General features: G+C 42.1%; 3 protein-coding genes across 3 annotated transcripts in view; 1 reads left to right on the top strand and 2 right to left on the bottom strand.

The window, feature by feature from the left end:
- Positions 1–9,115, bottom strand: part of LOC306782115 (IgGFc-binding protein-like) — a 45,908-nt gene extending 36,793 nt beyond the window's left edge. Inside the window, exons 1-8 of the mRNA XM_079275310.1 lie at positions 9,073–9,115; positions 6,805–6,861; positions 6,582–6,715; positions 5,847–6,490; positions 4,599–5,035; positions 4,113–4,276; positions 2,242–2,418; positions 1,305–1,530 (exon numbers count right to left, since the gene is read on the bottom strand). Of these exons, the coding sequence (XP_079131436.1) occupies positions 1,305–1,530; positions 2,242–2,418; positions 4,113–4,276; positions 4,599–5,035; positions 5,847–6,490; positions 6,582–6,715; positions 6,805–6,859 (1,837 nt within the window). The 5' untranslated portion in view covers positions 6,860–6,861; positions 9,073–9,115. The remainder of the gene's footprint in view (positions 1–1,304; positions 1,531–2,241; positions 2,419–4,112; positions 4,277–4,598; positions 5,036–5,846; positions 6,491–6,581; positions 6,716–6,804; positions 6,862–9,072) is intronic.
- Positions 9,116–10,779: 1,664 nt separating this feature from the next.
- Positions 10,780–19,445, top strand: LOC306782113 (dysbindin-A-like; the record flags this gene model as incomplete). The annotated part of the gene is made up of 9 exons (XM_079275306.1): positions 10,780–10,868; positions 12,474–12,524; positions 12,916–12,976; positions 13,168–13,174; positions 15,188–15,320; positions 15,785–15,807; positions 16,434–16,460; positions 18,517–18,648; positions 18,771–19,445. The coding sequence occupies 9 exons, from the start codon at positions 10,780–10,782 to the stop codon at positions 19,028–19,030; spliced, it is 783 nt and encodes a 260-aa protein (XP_079131432.1). The 3' UTR covers positions 19,031–19,445.
- A 6,011-nt stretch (positions 19,446–25,456) lies between these two features.
- LOC306782529 (IgGFc-binding protein-like) overlaps positions 25,457–27,774 on the bottom strand; it is a 36,009-nt gene continuing 33,691 nt past the window's right edge. Inside the window, exons 34-36 of the mRNA XM_079275935.1 lie at positions 27,346–27,609; positions 27,105–27,244; positions 25,457–26,161 (exon numbers count right to left, since the gene is read on the bottom strand). Of these exons, the coding sequence (XP_079132061.1) occupies positions 25,961–26,161; positions 27,105–27,244; positions 27,346–27,609 (605 nt within the window). The 3' untranslated portion in view covers positions 25,457–25,960. The remainder of the gene's footprint in view (positions 26,162–27,104; positions 27,245–27,345; positions 27,610–27,774) is intronic.

Below are 27,774 nucleotides of genomic sequence, written 5' to 3'. Positions count from 1 at the left end.
CTAAATTATTTTGGCATAATTTTGGCATCTTTTAAAGGTTTTCAATGCGATATTCAGAGCATTAATATAACATCAAACCACTTTATTATCTATGTAAAGATATCGTGATTATCTGTCTGATTAACTGTAACTTAACTTAACTACTTAACTATAGTTTTACAATACTGTATTACACAAACTTTATGTAAACCAATGTGAAGGCCATATGTGTGGGTGGGTCTGTGGGTGGGTGTTTGATTTAATTTGTTTTTTTAAATTTTTAAATTTACTTCCGTTTGTTTGCTTTACTTTCCTGTTCTTTTGTTCTTTACTATTGTAAACTCACTAACACCTACACAAAAAATGAAAATACTTTTTTCTTGTATGTCATATTGTGCATTCTCATCAATAAAGTATATATATAAAAAAATTAAAATAAAACGATATAGTGGTATATATAGTAATGTCTACCTGAGTAGAGAATTCATGTTACAATCAGCTTTCGTAAACTGAAAACACACTGAAAGGGTTAAAGTTCAAGGACAAAAACTCGTACAGCTCCCAGACTGGACAATGCAGACCTGTCAATCACAAGGTAGCCACGCCTTACTTTAATCTAAATGAGAACATAATCTACTCAATGAACATCATGCCTCCGCGACGGCGTTATTAGTTGTAACCTCCATCTGAGCGCAGTGCAGTGCCGGCCATGAGCTAGCCGGTGGGGCAAGCTCATATGCACTAACATGCACTAGCAGCAAGGCATGGCCGGGCCGGCTATGTAAACAAAGCAAGGAGAAGCTAATTTTACAACTCACACAGAGATAGAGTGACTTCATACACCTCATTTAGCGTTCGGTTGTACTCAAAAAAACAAGATGGCGGTGGCCAAAAAACAAGTTGATACGGCGAAAAACCATGATGGCAAAAATCCAAGATGACGAGGCCAAAAACCAAGTGGTTAATGGCCAAAAACCAAGTTGGCGCATCCAAATTCCAGATTGCAACGGACAAAACCAAGATAGCGACAGCCAAAATGGCAAACCTGAGGTTCCAGTCCACAAACCAATGAATGACGTCCCAGTGACTACGTCCCCTTTTTATCTACAGTCTATCATGACAGCCAGAGTCTCTTGATGCAGCTCCCTCCATCACTCCCTCCATGCTACCTGGCACTGTTCACCAATTCAAACACTTTTCGGAAAGAAAGTGTACTTTCCACCTCTATTAGATATTGGCAATTACATTTCGGCCACATTAGACAACTTGTTGCACCCAACCATCTCTCCTCCTACAGTATTATCCCTTTATGTCCCCGTCCTCACCATTTGGTTCAGGCAGGTCATCGCTCCTGTCTCCATTGTAGTTTCCACAGAGGCCTCCGAGGTGTTGATAGTAGGAAGATGGTACTGTGATGTACAGCCTCACGTTCCAGTCATATTTTACAGTCAGGCTGAAGTCAGTGGTGAGTACAGCGTAGCTTCCACTCTGCTTTACAGAGACCTTGCCGCCCGACAAATATACAGGCAAGTACTGAAGTTCTCCATTCACCTGAAAACAATAACAAAACACTGATTAGAACAAACTGTCTGTAACACTGCATATGACAGATAGATAGATAGATACTTTATTCATTCCCAGGGGGAAATTTGTCAAAAGCATATGCACAATATAATAGAATAGAATTATAGAATATAATATGCACAAAGTTGAAAAGAGAAGAGAAGGCAGACGTCACTCGGGCCGATATCGTCAAAACTAGGAAACTCACATGAAAAGTATCTAGATTGATAAATAGCATTACAAGTAAGAGGAACAATATGTATTTTTAATTTTGGGGAGAACTGTCCCCAAAACAAGTAAATGATTGTGTAGCAAATGAAACAGATGCTAGTTCGGAGGGTGGCTGGTCTTCAGCTCTCTATAGAATCCCATTGACTTTGTGTGTTTAAAATTGCAATAAGAAATTATTATTAAAACAAAAACATTTTATTTCAGCTGTTTCCTTTTCAAGATCTAAAATTTCTCAAGTCAGATGTTCTAAAATACTGATGAAAGTCTTTTGTTGGACACATATTCAATAATCTGACTGAGCAGAACACTACCAATGAACTTACCCTCAGATCTAAAAAATCTGACCAATAAGGTTGTTTTGTATGAATATGTAGGATAGTTTGTTATTCTCATGAAGATTGCCTTAATATTTAAACATTGATTGTTACATGCACTACTTGTTAAAGTAGATGACAGCAGATCTGTTACCTTTACTTGTCCTTTTTGACTGGAGATGATAATGGTGTGCCCGTGAACGGTGACAGTTACGGTCCTCACGTATGCAACTCGAGTGTTACCTCGGTGGTTGTTCGTGGTCATCACAGTGAAAGACTGAAGGTCAGGTGATGGCTTTGCAACTGTTGACATAGTGTAAGTGCAGGTACCCTGAAAAAAAGATGAAGGTGATTGGCCAACTGAAGCAAAGTCCAATTATAAACATTTTTGGCACCTCATATCACAAAGAAAAAAGAACGACTTTTTAAAAAACAAAACCTGATATAGTGCCAATTAAAGGCAATTTGCTCTATGCAGCAACAGCAATCTTGAAAGTTCTTTGAATGTCACACAGTTTATAAAAGGCTCCACACGGTGTGATGTAAGTTTTGAGGCATGTCCGATTAGGCAATGTATCGCGATGACATGACATTAAAGTCCGGTTCCTGAATTTTGCCAATGCAATGATAATACATGCTTGAAATTTTCCAACTGGTATGGTTCGTGTTCACAAAAGCAAAACTCAAACGGTCCAGAAGTTCTTAACAAATGTCATGATGGAGATGTCTGCTCCTCGTACGGCTCAAGAGTTGCCTTGACGTGTGTGATGTGCTTTCCTACGCTGTGATAGGGGTTTGTGGTTGAAGCAAAGATGTTACATTCTACTCATTTAGCGCTTAGCTTGTTAGCTAGCTTGCTAATTCCACCATGCTTTTGTGCTACACCGGTTACAGAAAATGAGCTGTTTGGTGGCCAGGGATCCCTCTAAAAGAGTTGCTTCGCTAGCATCAAAGTAGTCTCCTAGCAGCGGAGAGTGAGGCGGCAGGACCTCGGGGATGCGCTAGCTAACAAACTATTGTCTCATCTGTGGTCTGAGAAACAGTATATTCATCACATCCATAGTTAGTAAACAGTGTTTGGTACTGTAATATTATTCCCAAGTAACGAGTAGTGTAAGGCATTACAATTTACGAAAAAGTTATTGTGTTACAGTTATTGATTTAAGTAATGCCGCGTTACCAGAACCAATTAGTTTTTTTGTGCAAGGTATGCTTATGTTACGACGACGTGAACGCATGGTAGGTCAGTATGTTATTACACTTCCTGAGTAACTTCCGCAACACTGGTAGCACAAACGAAAATAGGCTACAATTCAGCAGTCACCAAAACAGGAAAAGGAAAACCTTTTTATCCAATGTAATGACAGATAAATGGTACGCTTGTTGCGATTGGTTCAAATGGTGTTGACAGCGGATATTCAGAGTTCACTTTGACAGCGGTCCAAGACCACCCGTCGAGGCGGACCAGAGAGTGGTTGTTTGTTCCACACCAGAGTTTGAGTCCGTCGTTCACACCAACCCAAACAAACCGCACCAAAGGGGTAAACGCTCCAGTGTTCAGTTCAACCTTGACTAAACAAGGCCGGTGTGCATACGCCCTTAATCTCATAATCATTCTCATAATCACTTGAACATTTAGTTAAGAAAAGCTTTGACCATAGTGTTGTCACAGAATGTGTGTGTATACAAAAACTGCACCAGCATCATTCAGCAGCACTCCCATCTACTGACCTATAAATCAGCTCACTGTACATGTCATATTGTCCCACTCCTAAATGACACTTTAGAAGCCTAATTCAGTTGTGCTTTTGTTTTCTAGTTAAGAAACACTGCTTCTACAGCGACGTTTTCAAAGATGAGTTACGCCACATTTTATGTGGATACTCCTCATTGAAGTTCAACTCATGAGAGTTGGTCTCTGTCCAGTGTGTCCCTGGCGGCCTCAATAGAATGTAACAAGTACAAATAGAGATATACTCTATAGTGAATAGCTGGTGATGATTGGTAAAGCCGTCCCAACCCTACCTGGAAGTCATAGCGTCGGCCATCAAACGTCAGGTAGTGGGGGTCACCTTGTGCATGGCAGGTTGCCAGAGAAACATGGACGCATTTTCCCTTCTCACACCGTTCCTTCACACGACATTTCACCTGATCACAGGGATCCGAGGGAGGTGGAGGAGGGGGGGTGTCTACAGGAAATACAAACACCTCATATATAAATACATGCAACACCAAAGCAGATACGTGTTATTGTGTCATCATTAAATGTATTACTATATCTCTTCACTTTCAGCCATAAATACACTGTACGGAAGAAGATTAGTCCAACATGTATTTGATATATGAGTTTAGTTTTTAGTCTTCTTTAAACTCAGAATTCTGACTTTATTCTTTGAATTCTGACTTTAAACACTTAAGTAAAAAAAAACGTTTCCATGTGGCCCCACACTTCTTCCGTTCTATGCGTGTGTGTGTGTGTGTGTGTGCAAAGGGATCTAAATGTGTGTGTACCTCCAGAACAAACTCCAGCAATGCCATATCCATGGCGTTTATCCCCGCCATAGGCGTAGACTGCCATACGGGCGTCCCCGCTCACAGTCACATGACTCTGCGTTTTCCCCACTGGAATGTTGGACCAGACCCACTTCGTGTCTGACATGATGTTGCTCCACTTAGGTGAGTGGCAGTATCCCTTCTTCATACACACCCTCACACTGCCGGCCCCCTCCCTCTCTGACATAATAGCAATAGTGCTTTGAAGTCCATCCACTGTATCCACAGCCCAATTGGTGGCATGCTTCCAGGTAGGGATCAGCATTATCATAAAAGGGTCATGTGGCCTGTTGTCGCTGAGAAGCAGCACCATAACTTTCTTGGTGCTCTTGACAACCAGTGGCTGTCTAAAGCTAATTATATTGATGGTGACGTCTCCAGCTCTCCTCAGACTCCTGTTGGTGAAGATATGGTTACTTAGTGAGATAAGTGTAGTTCAGGTTTTGAACTGAGGAAAAACATTTATAACATATTGATATGTCTCATATTGATAATATAGCGAGTACAAGATGGAACATATCAAATAATTGACCCTTTGCTAAGCCACGCCCTGAACTGCTGCTCCGTCAAGCTGTCAGAGCTACCATGGAGCCCACACTGTTACTAACTGCACTCACTGACAAGGCCACAATGTCCATCGGAAGCAGTGGGAGAACTCCCGATAGCATGGCCTGAGTTGATTATATGTTTAAAATGATATAAATATATATTGCAACACTTAATCAAGCTCTGTAATGATACGCTATGATTGGCCAGTCTGCGTTCAAGGGGCAGGACTTAGGGGAGGGTCATTTGTTGTGTCATTGTCATTGGTCATTGTGACAAACTTACTGGAAATTTTGCTCAGTTGTCATGGAGTTGACCCAACTATGGCATTTCGATCCTGTAATAACAGGTGATCAAATATGTGCTCACCAAACCACAGAAAATTTTAAGATGAAGTGATTAACAACTGAATCATCTTCATGAGAACTGAGAGACTCCATCCAAAAAGGCAACAACAAGAAAAGACGCTGTCATTTTTCTTTTTTAAAGTCAACCAAACCCCCAAAAGGGGACTCTGACCTGTTTTTTTCCAGATTGAATGAAATAATTGATTAATTTTTAGGAGACAGCGTTGGATGGAAAGATGGACAGAAATACAGACAATAACAGCCTTGGCTGTAGCTTCAACAGTATATTACAATGATTAATATTGAACTCAACTGTTTTTGTGTGTGCAGTGTCAGCTCGGTGTTGTCTTCAACCGCTACTATCACTGCAGAGGTTTTGGCCTTACTGCTGATGGTCGTGGGTACCAAGTATTCTGTACCCAGGTTTGCCAAATCGGGGAGCTGTTCATACACGTGTTCGCAGGTATAACCCATCGACATACACTGGTGGCCTACTAAGACAGCTACAGGCTGCTGGGACTGGATCCGCGTGCCTGTCAAAGTTGATCGACCTCGTACAAGGTAGGTCGCGTAGGGTGCCAGGATAATGTTCACCCTCCTCCCATGGTGCCACTTATTCCCGCCTCTTAGCGTCACATCGTTGTGTGGTAGGATGCTGATCTTGTTCTCATTATTGCCATTAACGATAGCAAATAGACTGTCCATGCTCATGTATGGTTTGGGTGTGTACACAAAGTATTCAGTACCCAGCTCTCCGAGTGGGGAAACCACCGTGCCATCTCCTGTGAAAAAGCGACGATTGAAAGAGACCACAGAGATCGCGGCACTAGATGAGATTCGAACCGTCGACTTGGCAGTGACAAATTCCTTCTGCAGTTCGGCTCCACATGGCAGAGAAACCCAGCGACTTTCACCTGCACCGAGTCTCAGCTGTTTGTTGTAGTTCACTGAAGCTACCTGCAGATCAATAGGTTTGGATTGGTTAAATATTCATGAGCCACATTAAAACAGCTCTTCTTGCTCTTCCTTAAATTAACATAATTCTAACCTGTATGTGAACATTGGCTTCAGTGCACTTTGCAGTCAGAACCAATTGGAGCTTATGGCCTTTGAGATTGGAACCCTGATAGTTAGGAAGGAATGTGGTGATGAACTCCTTTCCTGTAGAATAACCATGACATACTGGAGAAGAGAGAAGAGAGAAGGCATTAATTAATTAAAGCATGACTAAAGAGCGAGCCTTAATATTGTCAGCCTCCCTACTGTCATACCTGCCAAGAGTGCCGCACAGACAGCCAAATACACCGAGAGAGGCTTTATTTCCATAGCTGAAGGAGAAAGAGAGACATATACCAAAATACATAATATTACATAATGAGGACTCAAGCACTGCAGTATGCTAATGGCAGCGGATATAATTCAATTCAATTTATTTTGCATAAAGCAGGTCCCAAGACTGCTGTAATGGACTACTGTAAACATGCTCCTTAAGCATTTCAATATCACGCTGAGAATCAGATTGATGTTAGCATCTACCGGTACTTCCAACATGCTGCTACTCCGTCAAGCTGTCAAAGCTACCATGGAGCATGTCACTAACTGCACGCATGGAAGAAGTTTCATTCGGAGAGAGAAGCAGACAGAAGGGTCTACAACAGGGGTCACTAATAGGCGGACCACGTCCGAGTCCGGACCCAGACGCCGTAGCATCTGGACCTGGAACTACAACCGATTGATAATTGAGAATTATTACATTTTGACAGACCGCTTCTATTTTAACTGGCTTTTCTAGCTTTTACAGTACTCGTTCAGCGGTCCAGGAAACAAACCGACCAATTACATCACGTGATGCTGCTCAGCCAATCAAATATGTGTATTCCGATAAGTTTCCCGACTCCAGTGAGATTTACACACACGGAGAGACGGGGCGAGAGTCCGAGTAGTTGGAGAATAGTACGCGAGTCAGAAGTAATTTCTCATGACGTTCTCCAAAAAGAGAAATGTGAACAGAGAGACCAGAGTCCTTAACCAAGAATGGACATTCCAACGGCCAGTTCAAAAGAGGATGTCTCATATGTTCACAGACCGCGGCGATTATTAAAAGCTGTAACGTGAAACGCCACTATGAGACAAAGCACAAATATTTTGAGCAAACGTAGCCACTCACATCCAAAATGAAGGAACAGAAAATAATAAATCTAAGAGCCCAATATGATCAGAATCCTAACACATGAATTCACTTCCCAACAATGATGTTAACAGAGAGAGGAATAGAGCTGAAACAAGAGGTTTCAATAACCACAGATAAAGTCTCTGCACACAAATTTCTCTTTTTAGAAGATGAAAAGAATATAATATCGTTGCTTTTTTGGGTGACATCACTTCACGCTTCATGAATTGAATTTAAAGCTGCAGGGCAATTCAGTTCAATTCATTTTTCTTAAATGAAGTACTTTATTTTCAAATGCATTGCATTTTTTCAAACCTTCCTTTTATCTGATTTAATCTTAAATGCATCCCTTATTTTACTTGAAACGAGAGAACATTCATTTATTATTGGATTATGTATTATTTATAATTCATCCAGTTCAATTTGAAAACTGACAATAAATATTGTTGAGATATTATTCAATGGCACTTTCTTTATTTGACAGTCAGTTGCTACTTCAATACTTATGGGATTAAATCATAGCGCCAGTTAGCCATTACTGTGATGTTCCAGACTTTTGCATGAGGAAAGTCTCTCCAACTGGACCTCGTTCAATGTTAATTGAATACACCTGCTCTACAGTAATACTGTGAACAAAAACATGCACTGTTACCTGATAGAGCCTATGAATCTGTAATAAAGTATGAGATGTCACTACAAGCAATTATTTAAAAAAAATTGCCAGTCAGCTGCATGTGACTGCAGCCTTGCCCGTTGATATATGTATTGTATTGTTGGTAAAGTAAGGCCCTGCAGTTGAAATGCGGAGGCTATTCTTAAAGAAATGATTGAAATTTGTATTATTTTATCTTTAATAGAACTGTACCCAGCCCTTATTGTCTTACAGGGTACTGCAAATGAATACATGCCAGGTCTAGAATACTACAAATACATCCTGAAACATTTCATAAAACATCCAAAGACAAAGAAACATAATTATAGAGAATGCTCACGATTCCATTTTCAGATGCTGATGTCTACTGCTGATTTTAGTACGAACACAACCTGCACTGTGTAGTCAAAATAATGGAGAAATAATATTGTTTTCCATGCTTTTAGGACAAAGTTAGCAAGCTTAAAAACATCAAAGCTAAACAACCATATATTTTGGTTTGTTGAGAAACTACCTGTAGTAGACAGATAGCAATGAACTGCATTTCATCACCCACAGTCATAGTTTCTGGGAACTCTATTACTTCATATACTATAAACATTTACTTTATCAACCTAAAGATTCTCAGGAAATGAGCCAAAATCCAATGTCATACTGTAATCCCCTGTTGAAATACCCCAACCACCACTATTATCACCAGAGGCATCCATACTGTACCTGCAGCAGTCCCTGACAGTGCTACCCTGGGAAGGATGGAGGGACACTTATATACTAAGTGGGAGTGTGGGGCAGAGACAGAGACATGTAGAGAGAAACAATCACACGCCGCTGTTCAGTTCTGCTTGAAGGAAAAGCATATTGAATATTGGTGCGCTTGTGTTTGTTGTGTGGGCTGGTTATTGGAATAAAGGCTTGGGAGTGACCGCGGCATGATGTGATGGGTTTGAGCGTGTCACTCAGACAACAAAAGTCATGTCTCCAAATTGGCAAATTGTCAAGCTGTCACGCTAGTCCCTCGTCCTCCCATCCTCTGTCCTCTCTTGTTGACTTGCAGTGCTTATTTTATAATATACACATCAGTCATACAAAGATGACATAGAATTGCATGCATTCTATTTCAAGCTGACTCAAACTCTTTTTTCAACACAGAAGTCGAAATAATCGCTTCTTTATCAGTCTGCATTATAGATGATATGATAATTGTCACGGGAGTTCACAGATAGGACCCAAACGCAAGACCACAGGAGACAGAAGTGAATATTAATCAGGTTTTATTTAGGCTGTGCGTGCAGGTGTGGAGCCCGTGGTCCGACACCCGAGTGGCAGATCGACGGTGTGAGTCCCGTGGCTCGACACCGGAGGCCTGGCAGCTTGACGGCGAGTGTAGTCCGTTTAACACACGGCGGGTAGAGCGGCGGAGTGTAATCCGTGGACCACAAGGAGGGCAGAGCGGCGGAGTGTAATCCTACAAACACAAGGAAGGCAGAGCGGCGGAGTGTAATCCTACAAACACAAGGAAGGCAGAGGATGCCACGGGGTTTCAGCGGGTGAAAGACGGTACGACCTGACAACCCCAGACTGCAGGGCCAGAGCTTATGTAGTGACAGGAGCCTCATTAGTGGGCCCTGAGTCTGGTGTGTCAGGCTGCAGGAGGTGATCAGCTTGAGTGTCCTCAGCTGTGCACAATTAAGGGTGCGGCCATGGGAGGTGTCTGGAGGCAGAGGACAAACAGAGCACATGGCACACCACAACAAACAGGGGAATGACAGGACACATGAGGAGAGGAGATCAGGGGAAACACACACCTGGTCAGACAGGAATCCTGGATCCTGACAATAATAAGATGCAAAAGTAACCGTACTTGACCGCTAACACAGGAATTGACCTGGTTGTATTTCTTGTCTGTTATTGCACTCTAGGCTTCGACCTCTCTGCTTTTGGACCAGGCCTTTGCTCTGCTTAATTAAGGGAATGTATCCTCACATATTGTAGATAACTCACCTTAAATGACATTGATCAAATTAAATGACTCAAGTATTTTAGCCCAGGAACAGGATAATGTCTTCTCTGAAAGCATTTTCATCGGCGGCGCATTTCAACACTTTGTATTCAAGATTCGGGGGTACGTTTTCTAACTTCCCTGTCAATCACATACCTCATTAAACTAATCACCACGGCAATTTCACCCGACTAACACCAAAATCTCCCCTTGTGAATCTCTGGCCCGGCCTGCGTTCCTTCTGTCATCCTGTCTCCTGTTTCAAAAAGCGGTTTCCTTTATGTTTGTTGCTGTTTTTGCTCGATATCATCTTCACGCATGGTGTGAGGCGACTGCCTTTAAAGCTAACATGTACAAAAGGTGGAGCTGGGTAAGGCCACTGCTTGTGCACACTAGGTCATTAACGAATCCAATAGTTCTGTAAGATGTATAACAGTGTGGGCTGGCAGCAGTGTCAGTATTACATGGATGATAATACTGTCATAACAGCTGCACACACGGAGGAGGCGTCACGGTGGGATTGTCTTGGCAAACCCACACCTAGCCAAATGTAGTCATGTGGTCGTTTTCTTTTGTTGCGTTTATTGTTGCATGTGACATGATGAATTGACAGATTATCTAATAGTTAAACACATCCTGATGAGGAACAAATTCTTGAGAAGGTGGAGCTGTGTAAGCAGATAATTACTGACAACCACGAGGACAGTATAACACAGTCGTAATAATATCAAATATGTCAATTTGTTATGAGTTGGAATTGTTGACAAAAACGTAACATTTGTGTGAACTTAAAATGTTCTTGTAGCTGCTACTACATTCAAATGTAAAGTGTTACCGTCTTATGAACAACAGAAACTGGCAAATGCCATGTAACTAATTCCGAGGGTTACTGCATCTGTCTTATTGTCCAGCCTAAAATCCTTGCATAAATGGGATGGACTGCTGTTTGTAAGATGAAGTCTTTGTACTTTAAGTTGTGAGACATTTGACATGCTTTTTTATTTGGTGTGTTCGAAAACGTATTATTCTTTCATTAAATTGTTCCGGGCACGTTTTTTCTTCATATACAAAGTGTTAAAGTAGGAGTTTATCCTGAAAAATATGTATTCTTCTTTGATTATTTAACATGCTGCTAATAATTAATTTTTCTTTAAAATGATCTTCATTCACTATATATGGCACAATAGTTGTTTTGTACAATTCATGGCCAGCTAAGGCAGCGCCATCACACAGGCAATTTACTGTTTTTTCTTCTCAATACCAAAGATAAATCTTAGTGTTTAAAAAAAATGGGAATATCAGCTGTAAGTATGTGTTGTACATTGCTGTTTCAGATCTTTTGCAAGATAGTTGTCAGAGAAATTCGTGGTAGTAATGCAGTGTTAAAACCATACCTAGTATCCACACACTTGCGGAGAGGCGCGTTATTCGGCAGAGCTGCACTATGCGCGCTCTCGCGAAGCTCGTGCACTGGTCAGTGGGCAGGCTGTGTCTGACGTGACAAACATTTTTTTAGATTTATAAATTTGATTAATTCGCATTTGTTTTAGAAACAATTACATACATTGACTGTCGTATGTGTGCTCTACATTTTGGCGGTTGCCTATTGATATACAAAAAAAGTATTTGTTGTAATTTATTTTACGCGGGAGGTCAAATGTTACTAACAAAATGGCTGCACACAATTCCACCAGCAGCCGGATCGTGAGGGGACATTTGGATGTTTTGATCCATGGCGACCGCAGCAATCATATGTTTTTTGGGGGGTTGTGACTTATTATAGGTGTGGCCGGGTCATTTTTTCCCGAGGTTTAATCCTGTAGGAGAGTGTAGGCCTGGAAATTATTAAAAATGTGAAGCTCTACAGAAAACATGTGTGTGAATGAGAGATAGTCCTTGTAACATAGCAGCCTGTCAAAATAGAACTAGGTCTCAACCCATTTGTGTGTGGGGTGGGCTGCATTTACACTGACCTGCTAAATGTTAACTGTCAGTGATTTCACACATGAAAGATTCTCATGGGGAAACCCTGACTTTGTTTTTTCTCCAATCTCGGAATTGTATGAATGCTCACATTATTCAATCATTAGTCAACATTGTGTGATTCTCTGTTGTTCAGGTTTGAAGAAAGCCTTCCTCATTTCAGCGCTGGACTGGACCTCCTCAGCAGGTCCACACACACACGCATGCACGCACACACACACACACACACACACACACACACACACACACACACACACACACACACACACACACACACACACACACACACACACACACACACACACATCACTGTTCTTCCGTCTTTGTGAGGACACTGACATAATGCATTCCTTAGCCTCTTACCTTAACCATCACAACTAAATCTTTAACCTATACCTAAACCTAGTTATAACCCAAACCTTAAAACCAAGTCTGAATCCTCAAACCGGTAAAAATGTCCTCGCTCTGTTTCGGTCCTCACTATGTAACAAGTACAAGAACAGACACACACAGTCAATTTCCAGAAGCGTTGATGTATATGGAGGGTGTGTTTATGTGTGTACGATGTGTTTCTTCAGGTATGAGGAGAGCTGGTTTCTGCTCCATAAAAGAACCAAAGACTGTGCTCAGACTGCAGAGGTAGGACCAGCACACTCTGTTCACTTCTTTAGACACCATTCATGATTCACAATGTATAAGGAAGCGTCTTCTGGTGACGGTGGTGTGTTAATGGATCTGGAATATCAGATGAAAACAAACACATGTACACGTTGTAGTCGTGGCAGCAGGTTCACGGAATACTGTCAGACATCAGTGTTGGCTCTCCACAGAAACCTGGTTTTATACTCAAATATCTTAATATTTTAGAGAAACGCTCGTCCACACAAGTTTTTAACACAGTAAGCTAGAGCTGAAAGGATTCATTTATGGGTCAATCTACGGACATTTTATTATCTCTCTCTTATTCCAAAACAAGACATGTGAAGACGTCACCGTGGACCTTGAGGCTCTTTACCTACATTTAATGGACCGAATTATTTATCGATTAATTAAGAGAAAATAATCAATATCTGCTTTTACCTTCTGCCCTGATTAAACGATAGCACTGGAAAATAGTGGGATCAGTGGCAAAAACAAGCACTTTTAGTGGGCTCATTGTTACATTGTCGCTGTGCAATTGCCGTTCGCAGCTCGTTTCGCTTGTCGGTTTCAGCGCTCTCCCTCAATACTGGACCTATTTCAAATAGTTGTGGTCCCCATTAGTCACTTAAACAAAAAAACATGGGAGAATAGGTTTTAAAATATGTCCTTAAAGGCTACAGAAAACCGTAGCTGCTTCACAACAAAGCGACAACCAATTTGCTGGTTGTGATTACTTTGAAGCAGTGACAGGAGCTGTTGTGTTCTGTCCTATCTCCGTGTGTGTGTGTCTGTAATCTGTATTGATTTTGACTGTGTTGTTATTGTTTTAATATCCATGTTGATAATCCCCAGAACAGAGGGTCTATAGAACTATGTGGTGTCCTTGATAACTATGATCTTACTCAGCATGTGACAGGACCCACCCACAACAGGGGGCACACTCTGGGCCTAATCATCACCAAAGGTGTAACCATTTCCAAGGTCGCTGTGACTGATGTTGCACTCTCTGATAATTTCTGTGTTTTCTTTGAGAGTGCAATCTCCTTGCACACAAATGTCCAAATCAAGGTTGTGACGAAGCGTTACATCTCTGAAAACACCAGTGAACTATTTATTCAGAAGTTCTCCTCCACACCAGCCCTCTCTTGCCTCTCAGTCAATGAGCTTGTAGATGGCTTCAATTCTAAAGTTTAAAATATTATTGATGCCATTGCACCCACTAAAGTGAAGGTTGTCTCGGGTAAGCAAAGATCTCCTTGGAGAAATGCTACGCTGGTCAAAATAGAGAAACGAGAGTGTCGGAAAGCTGAGCGCAGGTGACGAAAAACTAATGTCCAGGTTCACTGTGACATCTATAAAGAGAGACTTCACAATTATAATTTGGAACTTAGAAATGCAAGGCAGTCCTTCTTCTCTGACATCATAACCAAAAACAAGAACAATACACGCGCCTTATTTGCTACCGTCGACAGGCTAACAAACCCTCCAGTGTCGGTAGCTGCTGAGCTCCAATCCACCTGGGCATGCAATCAATTTGCCACCTTTTTTACTGACAAAATTCAGAAAATTAGACAAGCAGTCAGTGCCTCCACATCAACCACAGGATATGTGTTGTCCCGATCTCTGAATAACATCCATTCAAATATCATGACACAATTTCATTCAATCGACCGTAGAAGCCTGGAAGACATTATACAACATCTGAAGTCATCCTCCTGCTGCTTGGATATTCTACCAACACACTTTTTCAAAAATATTTCAAACTGCATGACCACTGATCTTTTACAAATTGTAAACACATCCTTGTTCAAGCTCCGACCAATCGGAGTAGACTGGGCTTTTTTGGGAGCTGTGCCTTAAAGAGACAGGGGCTGTGTGTCGGGGTAATCTCGATCTGAACTAGTTCGTCCGCCCATGTCAATCCAAAATGTTTAGTTCAGACAGCAGTTTTGTTAAGAATGGGCAGAAAAAAAAGAGAGCCCAGCACAGCTGGCCAATCCCGGCGTGAGGCGGGTGTGAATGATGGTCTGTTAAAGAAAACTACAGAAGTTATATCATGCTGACCGTGGACGATTTTTATTTCCTGTTCTTTAATACACTGCTACACTAAATTACACACGTTTTAGGTGATTGTGTAAAACTTAACATGAATGCAGAGGATGAAATGTATGACTTTGTTGTGCTAAATATGATGGTGTGGGTCTGCAGCTCATTTGGAAGGTGACTTTGAGGAGATGGAGAGCAGACTGGTCTACCTGGAGACTCTGTGTTGTCAGTGTGAACAACAGACGGTCAAACAACATCACGTCAACCAACTAGAAGTCTATAAGAAAAAGAAGAGGTAGGAGACGTGCATGAATGTTTAAATGTGTGAGAGGAGCTCGTTGTTGACCCTCGACGCTTTCTGAGTACCAACTGAATTGTTTTTACACCGACTATCAAAAACTGTTTACTGCTTAAAGTTGGCTCGATTGCTTAGTCAGATTTGTATTTGTTACTACTACAACGAATGTTATGATGAAGTACTTTTGTGCTATTGTCCAGCATATTGAGTTTTGACCTGTTTATTTTTTTAGAAAGTTCTAAAAAATAGTTTCTGAAAAGAAAAATCTGTGACTTGAACTAAACATTGCATTGGCACTGATTTAAGGAAACAATTGTTTGCAATCCTAAACACTTGTCCCTTTTAATTTGTATCTGTGTACTATATATCAATGAACCGGAGGGAATCCTCGGCATAACAAGAGATGACAGATGGAGTAACGATCTTTAGAATAACGTAATGCTAACTCTGTCTTGTAACAGGAGGGAGATGGAGGTGCTGGAAGGTGAGCTGCTGTTCTACACACATTTGTTACATTACTGCACAATAATGGCTCCTTTACTACCTCATTACAATGCTGTGAATTATTTGCCTCTTTTGTAATGTCTCAATTTCTGCGACACTTAGCGGTATGGGATGTATAAACCAAATTAGACAAAACACGGTTAAACACATGACTTTTTTATAATCATTACAATCATTTCATTTGGGAACAAAGTTGCCCAACACCCACATCACCCGTGTGAAAGACGTGTTTCCCCTGTAGTTACTATCAGTAGAATCAGTAGGTTGACTGGTTGGTGAAGTGTGTTGGTGTAATATACCCATGAGAAGCCTTATCTTTCTAAAGGAAGGTGAACCTGTTGATCATGTGAAATGCTAACAGCATGCAAATTAAAGTTACAAGGATCTGCTAACCAGTTCCACACTTGTGTTTTTACATTTAAAAATGCATTGAATCACACTAAATTGGGGCTTTAAATAAACAGCAGTCTTGTGTCATAGTCAAGGGTTGGTACCTTAAAACCACTCAAGTAGAAGTACTCAAGTAGAAGTACTCAAGTAGAAGTACTAGTTGAGGAAAATTACAAATATTGGCCCCTCTTCTTTTTTTCTCTGCACTTCTATTAGATGTGAATGTGAGCGACATCAGTTCAGGTAAGGAAGTGAACATACATCTGTATCTATGGTCTGTTTGTGTGGTCATCGTGTCGTCATTAGATCATCTGCTGCATGTACACCGGGACAATATTCCCAGTCCATATCTCTCTGTGAATATAACATTACGATTGTACTCTCTTAAAAAGCCCACTAAAGACATGTTTTAAATTACATTCTTGTGCTTTTTGTCCCTTGTATTATATTATTCGTGGGCAAATGCATCAGATGTGCATGCACAATGTTAATTCTGTCAAAAAGTGAAGTAGATCTATGATCTTTTTTTTTAATCAAGAAAATCCTGAATGAGTTTGATCTCTAAATGAAACATCTCCCATCGACAGTTTGACGCATATTAGATACAGTTTCTAGTTTAGTTGCACCTTCCTTCAGCTACTGGATATAGTCAACAGTTAGTCTCAGTTACTATGTATTCATTGCAGCTGTGTGACACTGCGACCTGATAGCCGAGTGGTTAGGGTGCAAATGCCCTCAGTAGCGGGTCGCAGGTTCAGACTGTTTGCTGCATATCACTCCCCTACTGTCTTTCCCCATACGTCTGTCTCAACTATCACTGTCAAATACAGGCATCAACTGCCCAAGAAACAATCTTAGAATAATCATGAAAAGTCTTCTGTTCCATACCCATTATATTGATCTGGTTAATATTAGGATAATACATCTAAGCATTGTATAATATTCATGCAGAATTCAACATATCATAAACTGCTTCCTTGACTTTTTGATTGTGAGTCATGAAGTCAGCCTGTAGGCTCATTCTCGCCGACTACATTACGTTGCATTTATTTAGCTTTTGTCCAAAGCGACTTACAATAAGTGCGTTCAGCCATGTGGATAAAACCCCCCAAAGATTTGACCATTTATTTTTATTTTTTATGAGCCAGGGTGCATTCTGAACAGATGGGTTTTCGGTCTAAAGACGTGTCGAGTTTCTGCTGTCCGTATGTCAACGGGGAGCTCCTTCCACCTTTGTGGAGCCAGGACAGAGAACAGCCGGGCTGAGGAGAGGGGTGCTGAGGAGAGGGGTGCTGAGGAGAGGGGTGCTGAGGAGAGGGGTGCTGAGGAGAGGGATGCTGAGGAGAGGGGTGCTGAGGAGACGGGTGCTGAGGAGACGGGTGGTGACGAGACGGGTGCTGAGGAGAGGGGTGCTGAGGAGACGGGTGCTGAGGAGACGGGTGCTGAGGAGACGGGTGCTGAGGAGAGGGGTGCTGAGGAGAGGGGTGGTGAGGAGAAGGGTGGTGAGGAGACTGGGTGCTGAGGAGAGGGGTGCTGAGGAGACTGGGGGTGAGGAGAGGGGTGGTGAGGAGAGGGGTGGTGAGGAGAGCGGTGATGAGGAGACGGGTGCTGAGGAGACTGGGGGTGAGGAGACTGGGGGTGAGGAGACTGGGGGTGAGGAGAGGGGTGCTGAGGAGAGGGGTGGTGAGGAGAGGGGTGCTGAGGAGAGGGGTGCTGAGGAGAGGGGTGCTGAGGAGACGGGTGCTGAGGAGACGGGTGCTGAGGAGAGGGGTGGTGAGGAGAGGGGTGCTGAGGAGAGGGGTGCTGAGGAGAGGGGTGGTGAGGAGAGGGGTGCTGAGGAGAGGGGTGGTGAGGAGAGGGGTGCTGAGGAGAGGGGTGGTGAGGAGAGGGGTGCTGAGGAGAGGGGTGGTGAGGAGAGGGGTGCTGAGGAGAGGGGTACTGAGGAGAGGGGTGGTGAGGAGAGGGGTGCTGAGGAGAGGGGTGCTGAGGAGAGGGGTGGTGAGGAGAGGGGTGCTGAGGAGAGGGGTGCTGAGGAGAGGGGTGATGAGGAGAGGGGTGCTGAGGAGAGGGTGGGTGTGTGAACGTGCACTTTAGTGTTCCAATGTGGTATCAGTGTTTGTCATCTGCTATGACTGTTATTGACCTGAAGAAAAGGTCAGTTGAATGTAAAGCTTAAATAAGGTGTGTGTGTGTGTGTGTGTGTGTGTGTGTGTGTGTGTGTGTGTGTGTGTGTGTGTGTGTGTGTGTGTGTGTGTGTGTGTGTGTGTGTGTGTGTGTGTGTGTGTGTGTGCGTGCGCAGAGCCAACAGGAGCTGATGTGCGTGTTCTGGATCAAATGACAGTAACTAACATATCGGACCAGGAGGCTCTGGATGACTTCCTCAACTCCACTAATGATGATGGCATCAGCACAAGATCATCACTGACCTCAGGTAACCCCGACTCATGCAGCTGTCGGGATGGATATTGTTCGGGTTTTATTAATACCTCTAGTGTTATCGAGGAGAGTCAAGGTTTAGTTACTCAGTGAATTGAGAGATGTCTTCTCCAACAGGTCCAGATCTCGAGTCCTGCTCCTCTGAATCTTCCAGAAGCCAATCGACCCGAGCCCCTCCCACAACCAGCCAAGCATCCAACCAGAACGCGGAGTGGGAGAAGGACGAGGAAGCGGCCAGTGAGGAGAGCGATGAGCCTCTGGTGCAGTTGGACGAAGAGGAGGTCCAGCCGGACATGTCGTTGGTCGGCTTACAGGACGTTGTCGCAAGAAGGGGCTCCGACGAGAGCGACCCCGCAGGGGACCTGTCCTCCGGGTAACCTAGCAACCAGGCACCTTGAATACTGGGTAAACACTGACTACTGTTACCCCTCTGGTGCCCTCTTGATTTAACTTGACACGGCTCCCATCTCCAGCCAACATGAGCAGCACTTCACTGCTCCTTTCCTCTGAGGTTTGAAACGGAAACGTGCCCTCTAGTGTTCAGATGTTGGGGACAGTTGTGCTGAGCTGTCACTCAGTAATGCTAACTAACTGAGACGTTGTCCATTCACTGTTTACCCAAAGAAATTGATAAAAAAAATAGAGAAGCACCGACACCATTTTTTCCTTTTCGATTCTGATACCTGAACCTACGTGTCAGCCGAGTACTGCTCAGATACCAGTGCGTAAATATCCAAAAAAGACAGCTCATAATTCCCTCTCAAATACATATTTGATATTGCTGTGAAAACATCTCCTTCAAACAACTGTCTTTATTCAAGTTTCTAGTCAAAAACTACATTTCACCAGACTAAATATGAACACATCATACTTACCTTATTACATTTGCCCAAATCTCATTTTTTCTGACTAGAGCTTGAACGCATCATGATGTTACTCAATGCAACCTCCGATCAGCTGATATGTATTAGCTCTCCTCCTGCCGAGTTCAACACAGATTTGTTGTTCACAATGTAGCATCATCAGAGAAAACATAGAGCGCACCAGAGTGTAAACTACAAGTGTGGCTGAAGTTTTGTCCTCTTTAGACTTTTTTTTTTTGTGCCTGACTTGATTGAGTGTAGACTGTAAAAGCAAGTGTTCACCCTTTCTACCACTAGATGGCAGTATAAGTGTTTAAACCATAGATTTAGTCATATTTACCTGTGCCTTTGTTAATTATCTAGGTTATTGATAGATGTATTTAATGCTGATTATTTCATCTGATATTTGGTGTTTAGGGTTAATTTGCAACCTAGTTGTATACATCATGTATTTACTTGTTATTTTCACGTTATGGAAGAGTGAGCATGTGTAGTTCATGAAGCAATAAATAATGACAATTAAAAACTAAAGAGACGTTTGGTTCAGTCTTATTGAATACAAAGCATACACATTCAGCGAGATGGACGAGTTCCAGGAAGACCCACCTCTCTTGGAGGAGAACAGCTGGGAGGGGGAGGACTCTGAGTTCACTGACCCTGCTCAGCTCGACCCAACCATCAACACTTCAAGGTCTGCAGAGTCCCAGTTTATTCACTCATTCATTTATTACAGGGCCAAGCACAGAAGCAAAGTAACAGATAGCAGGCGCTCTTGTTTCTGTCTTGTTTTCTATTTTATGTCTCTGGCAGCTAATAAAAGCAAACGGCAAGAAATGTAGGTTCACATGTTCAGTTCTATAAACCAGTGATTCTTAAGACAGAAGTGGGCAACTATCGACCTGTCTCGGTTTTGAGCATTGTATCTAAGATTATAGAGAAAATAGTATACGAACAAGTCAATCACTATTTAAGTGATAGTAAACTCTTATATGAGTTCCAATCTGGATTTAGATCACAATACTCCACAGATACTTGCTTGATCCACTTATTGGACTATGTCAAACATGAGCAAGACAAAGGCAACTACACAGGTATGACTCTTCTAGATCTACAAAAAGCCTTTGATACTGTGGATCACAAAATTCTCCTACTCAAATTAGAAGCCTTAGGATTTAATGAACCAACCATAGCCTGGTTCAAATCCTACCTTGATGGAAGGCTGCAGGTAGTAGATGTAGGGGGCACCCTGTCTACTCCAGCTATAGTTACATGCGGGGTTCCCCAGGGGTCAATCCTGGGTCCCCTTCTATTTCTCATATATGTCAATGATATGCCCTCAGCAGTTAACTGCAAGCTGCTGTTGTATGCTGATGATTCTGCTTTGTTGGTAGCTGGCAAAAATGTAGCAGAAATCCAGCAAACCCTGTCCTCTCAACTTGAGTCGGTGAGAGAATGGTTGATAGACAACAAACTGTCTCTCCACTTAGGAAAGACTGAATCGATCTTGTTCGGATCCAAAAGACGACTCCTGGTTAATGACACTATCGATGTAGCCTGTGCTGGTACTGTTATCAGCAGTAAATCCTGTGTTAAATACATTGGTCTGGAGCTAGATCAGACCTTATCGGGTGATCACATAGCAGATAAAGTTATCAGCAAATCTAGTGCAAAATTGAAATTCCTATATAGGCAGGCCAAACATTTAGATCTTCAAACAAAAAGGCTACTCACATCAGCTTTAATCCAGTGTCATATGGACTATGCCAGCTCTTCTTGGTACTCTGGCCTGACCAAGACAAATCAGGCGAGGTTACAGATTATGCAGAACAAAATCATACGTTTCCTCCTTAATGCTCATCCTAGGACACACATAGGTCCTACTCAATTCAGACAGGTCAATATGCTGCCAATGAATCTTAGAGTTCAACAACTCAAACTCAACCATATGTTCAATATTGTCAATAACCAGGCCCCTGAATATTTATCAGGTTCATTTAAACTAAATTCTTCCAACCACAATACTAGGTCCAGCACCTTGTCCTTCGTCATTCCACATGTAAAGTCCTTCGGATCTACTTCTTTTGAGTTCACGGGTGCAAAGCTGTGGAACCGCCTCCCTAGTCACATCAAGGCCAGCGATTCTAAACCGGTTTTTAAAATCAGGGTTAAGCAATTTTTTTACCATGAATTGGCCCTTCAAGATAACAACCAATTTATTTATTATTAGTATCATTTCTTTCATTTTTATTAAGTCGTCATGTTTGTCTGTGTTTTTTCCCTTCTGTGGGCCACAATGGAAACAAGTGTTTTTCGCTTTTTTGTGTCACCCTGTATTTTTTTATGTATTTATTTGTATTATTTGTATTTTTATATTTATACATGTATTTACATTGTTTTATACAAATAAATCAAATCAAAATCAAATCAAACCATAGGGCCGTGAGCGCCACCTAGAGGGCCGCGAAAAACTTTCAGTTTTGCACCTGTGGGCCGCGGGACCGCATAGGTCAGGGGTGCCCAATACGTCGATCGCGATCGACCGGTCGATCGCGGAGGTAGTGCGGGTAGATCGCATGCCATTCAAAAAGAATTTGATTTCCTCATGGCATTTGCCACTTGATTTTCTAACACATGGGTCACCACGTATGCGTGGTCAACCGCAAAACTCCGGTGAGCTCATTCGTTAGCCTTCCAATTTATTTCTACTAAAGAATCTAAAGCTGCAGCGCCATGATTTGGGAAACTTCCAAAACCTGGCGTCAGAACTGGAGACTCAGCGGAAGGCGTGTGCGTAACTCGACAGCGCGCGCTACACAGAGCAGGTTGACAAGTGTCTGTCAGAGTTTGACAAACGCTTTCCAGACTTTGCTTTACTCGAGCCAGTTGCTACACTTATGTGCTGCACATTTGGGGAAGATATTGAGGTTGATTCACTCGCATCAAAAATGTCAACGCTGTTTCACCTGAACTCGTCTGGAGTGGAGGATGAGACCTGACACTGCAAGCTGACATTCAGCTGAAGTCCAGGGCTCATTCAATTCATATATTAATCAATTTCCTGCATTTCTGCATTTTACTACTGTATTTTATTTCTTACACTGTTTAAAAAAAAAATGTTTAATGCAATGAATGTTCTTAATTGTTTTTAAATCTCCTTTTTCACCTTATGTTTTGATGCTTTTAATGGTTTTATGTGAAGCACTTTGAATTCCCTTGTTGAAATGTGCTATACAAATAAACTTGCCTTGCCTATATATATATATATAAATAGATATTCAGCATTTTTAATGTAGGTAGATCATTTTGACTTCGTCATTTTAAAAGTAGCTCGCAAGCCGAAAAAGTGTGGGCACCCCTGGCATAGGTTATCAATTGAAGACACCAGAGATATCACTGTTATCCATCAGACGCTCAGTTACAATATAGCTTCCCACCACCTGGTGGCGGTAATGCGTCAGTCAGTTGTTTAACAAGCTGCAATAAGCAGAAGAAGACACTCAGCTAGCCGCTAGCCTGTAGCGAAAGTTATGGATAAGTTATTAAAAAGAAAAAATGAAGACGACAGTGGTGCCATACCCCCCAAAAGTCTAAATGTGTGTGCAAGTACAACCCTGACTTTCTTAAGTACGGCTTTGTGAACGGAGGCAACGAGGCAGAGCCGAGTGCTCAGTGTGTTCCACTGATAATAAATGTCTTTGTGATCATCACATTGTATCATCTCATTTATTTAACAAGGGTTTTGCCTGTTCAACACCGGCATCCTCGATCCCCTCCCCTTCCGTTCCTACGGCTTGTTTGCGCAAACACGTCACAAAACATGTCCGTGTTGGATATCCCAGCATGCCCAAACTCCTCATCTTTGCAAAGAAGTCATCGATTTTCTTTCATTTCTTATGGTTTCTCCACAAAAGGAGCCCACACACACACTCTCCAAGTCGCCATAACCGCTGCAAGTCGTATCTTGCAGCATTTCGACGGAAAGAGACACATTACAGACCCGATAACGTGCTAGCGGATGTTACCATGGAGCTAGTGGCTTCAGAAAACGCTTGTACTTATAGTACAAACCTTATGCTCCTCATCCATACACCGTCAACCAACGTTTGCGTAATTGAGCTATTCTCATTCTCGTTCGTGCGCTCGGTCGCAGCCATTAAGCACAGCAAGTCCGCTACTCACACACCATGTCATCGACCATATATACATAGTTTTTGCAATTTGCAAAGGCTAAAAATAAAAGGAAAATAATATAATATCAAAATCTAAAGGGAGAAACACCTTTAGTGTGTCAGAATATCATGTGGTTACCATGTGTTCATTTGGGTCTCCAAATATCCTTTTAGAGCTCCGCCTGGATCTCTTCATGGAAGAAACACTGTAGAATGGTCATACTTTGTCCAATCTTCTTCAAATTTGAGGCAGTTGTTCACTGATAGTGTAGTTTCAGCCCTATACTGTCCTTTACCTGTACAGATACAGCCACCGGCAGTTATTTATACTGAAAGATACTTTTTTATTTTATGCGGACAAAAATCTTAAATTTTTACTGACTCCAAAGGCCCACTGCTCTGTTTCTGTATGACCTACAGGTTGTCTGACACTTTTGATGCATATAGTCAGAGTGGGCCCCGGGACACTTTGTACTTGAAAAGTTGGGCCCAGAGGTCAAAAAGGTTAAGAACCCCTGCTATAAACCATCTAAACTTGATGGTAAAAATGCAAAAAGAGGACGTGAACAGTCTGTGTTGCTTCATTGCATGTTGAGGCATGGGATTAGTCAGAAGTGAATAAGTTAACAATGTACCCGCGTGCACACTTACAATAGTTTCCCTAGCACCATCATCCTTTGATGTGATTCTTATTCTTTTTTGCTTGTTACTTCTCTTTTAATGTGTCGAAACAAAACTTTGGGTTGATGCAAGTTTAACAAATCATGTCAGTTGATTAATGTAGCTCATCAACACAACTCTGATCACGAATAGCATTTGGCTGTCATATGTGAATTTCTGTGTTTTTATTATTTTCACTTGGCATTTTTACCAAATACATACAGCCAATCAAGAGCCAGCGCCTCCGTGTCCCATACGATGGTTGGGCCTACCGGGCCATTCTTGTTATCTTTTATGCAGTCACTCATTTCTTTCTTAATCTCCTTTACAACAGTCTCATCATTTAAAATACTAATATTTTGTCTCCATAATGTACTCTTCGGTCTGCTATTCAAGTAAATAGTTCAGTAGATTGCATTGTGATCTGATACATCTGCTGATCCTATTGAGCAGTCCTTCAGCCTGTAGTGTTCATTAGGAAGTAGTCTAATCTGAAACACACTTAATGAGTAGCTGAGGAGTGAGTAAAGTCTTTTTCTAGTGCAAGGAGGTTCCTCCAAACTTCGAGCATACCCGTCTCTTGAATTCAAATATTGAGGTCTTTTGGCGGATGGGATTCATGTCTTTTTGTACTTGTCGTATCTATAGAGTGGTTTAGAATTGTGTTCCAATCTCCAGCACAGACTAACATTATTGTATATACTACAAAACATAGTTTGACACTGAAAATACAGCAGGAATCTTGTCTCTAAAGATGAGGAAATCCATGAAATAATGAGAAAATACATTTCTTTGCTATCCTAATGGGAATAATTGAGTTCTCATGACTTGTCCGCTTTAATGTGGAATAAATGTATACGGCCTTTATTCGATTTAAAAAATGCATCATGTTAAATATAGCTGTGGCAAGTACATTTCCCTCTAAAATGTAGTGAAGCACAAGTATAAAGTAGCGTGTAACTTGTAGTACTCAGGCCCAGCACTGCAGGTGTCTTCATCATAACAGTGGACCTGATCAGTATCTCAGTGTATCATTTTTAGAATAGAGTAGAAATGATGCAACGTAATGGTCAATATGCATGTGGGTCAAAGACAGACACAACAGACGGGGAAGTTGCTGACATGCGTTTAATGATCATTAGAGAAGAATTGATTAGTAAAGACTGAAATGTGTTAGTAGTGACTTACAAACATTACATACTGTAATCATCCACAGTTACAACAATCACTGTTGCATACTGTACACTCATATTCCTACATCAATGTTCAGTTTTTGTCAAAACTGTTTTAGGAACAACAATTTAAATTTGAAGCACAAGTGCTGGCCGATTATTTGATTGCACTTTGAAAATAGGCTTTAGCAGGCGGTTATTTCATTTAGACTGTTTATTGAATCACTGCAGAAAACATGATATGAAATGGCCTGTGAAGAATATAGATAGAAGAATTTTGCCAGAACAACTAGATTATCTGTAGCTTGTGTACCTGAATATAGCTGTTAGAATTATGAAGATAGCTTACAGTATAAGCACAACATTGCTGGATATATTCTTAGATGAAGAGAAGATGAAGTTCTACATTGGTTCCCGTTCAATGCTTAAGTCAGGTGCTGGAGTCAGATGGCGTAGCAACCCTTCACTCCCTTCTGCACTCCACAGCTTTCATTTCCTGTGCAGGGTTTGTCCTCACAGGCCAACATCCCACTGCGGCACATACACAGGCGCTGGCAGTCGGAGTCAGGGTAGAACGTCTGACCAGGCACGATGTACCGACCGTTGTAATTGCAGCCGCACCGATGCAGTGGCACGCAGCGATCCTGGAAGGTCAAAGTTCAGTCAGGACACTGTCACTGTGTTACAAGGCCCTTCCGAATGCAACTATCGGGCAGCCTACATTGCCAGGCCTAGGTATTGGCAAATATGAAGTTAAACTCCAATTTCCTTTTTGACCGCCATGGAATACCAAAAGCCAGACTTTAAACTCAAATTTAGTCTCCGAATCTTTGTTGAAACAGTTTCGCATCTCTGTGCCAGGACCACAGTTTGCCAAAAGTCTCATTATTTTAAGTCCACAGCTTTACCTGTACATTTCTTTTACATGCTGTCCCAACCGTCTCCCAAAAGACTTAACGTACTCAGTTCTCTATGTTGACCCTTATAGTAAGGGTGCAATATCCAAAACACATGATGCAATTCAAAAAAGGATCTGGTATACATGGGATCAAACTAAAGCTATCTGAGGAATGGATATAGGAGAAACTATTCTGGGAGAAGTTTTGGAAGATACAACTTTGCGTATTCGCACCTCTTTTTTCTGTATTGTACACACGGAGTAATTCGGTTCAAAACAGTACATGATAAATTAGCCAAGATATATCTTAATCTTGCCCCAAAATGTCCTAAATGTCAGTATTCCCCAGTCATATGTTTTGGTCGCGTCACTATCCACTTCTGTTTTTAATTCACTGAAACATTGTAAACATGAGTTTATGGTCTCAATCTCTAGTTTCAAGTCTTCTTCAATACAGCATGATGTTCATTTAGTAAATGATGGTCCATTTAGAGTCACATAGACCATGAAGTAGTAGGTTATGCTTTAGGGCGGGGCTACTGTGAATTTTAGCATTTTATCCATGAAACAGCGATCTGATTTAAGGTTTTTAAACTTCTTTTGCCAGAAGAGAACCTTGGCCTTTCCTTCTTTGATGAAAGTCATGTGTCACTGTAATTGAAGAAGGCCGGGGCAGTGTGGAGGATTACCTGACTCAGCAGGAAACCGGGGTTACACACGCAGCCCTCGCTGGGCGGGATCTCACAGTTGGCGGATGATGGAGCGTTGCAGCTGGCCGGACATCCAGGAGCCACGACACTATACATACTTTTAGCTGGACACCTCATCCCTGTGACACACACACACACACACACACACACACAGAATAGCACTCAGATCAGAAACACACAAATACAAGAACAGTCACATCATCTGTCACTCAGCGCTTACAGCAGAAGTTCCTCATCCGCCATGACTTCACGCAGCCTCCGTTTCTCTGACACTGCGCCACGTAGTCACTGATGATGCCGCAGGCTGCTTGCTTTTGGCCGTCATTAAGCACCATGTCATAGACGCAGTCGTCGCGGTACTGCTTGGAATCTACTCGGTCTACGCAGTCAGCCAAGGGTCCGTCCTTTGCTGTGATGACATCACAGTCCGACGTGTAGGCGGGCGGTTTGAAGTCGTCGGGCAGCGGCTGAGCGCAGTCTTTACCTGGCAGCACAAAGGCATCAATAGAGACATGGTCACATTACATGTCACTCAAACAGCTGATGTCATCTGCCATTGATGAAGTCCGTATGCAATGAATGGGGTCGGTGAGCACCAGCTACGAGAAGCATGCTAATCTTTACATAAATGATAACTAATGATAGCTAA

This window comes from Melanostigma gelatinosum (genome assembly GCF_949748355.1).
Source record: "Melanostigma gelatinosum genome assembly, chromosome: 9".
Taxonomy (NCBI): domain Eukaryota; kingdom Metazoa; phylum Chordata; class Actinopteri; order Perciformes; family Zoarcidae; genus Melanostigma; species Melanostigma gelatinosum.
This window is presented reverse-complemented; position numbering and strand designations above follow the sequence as displayed.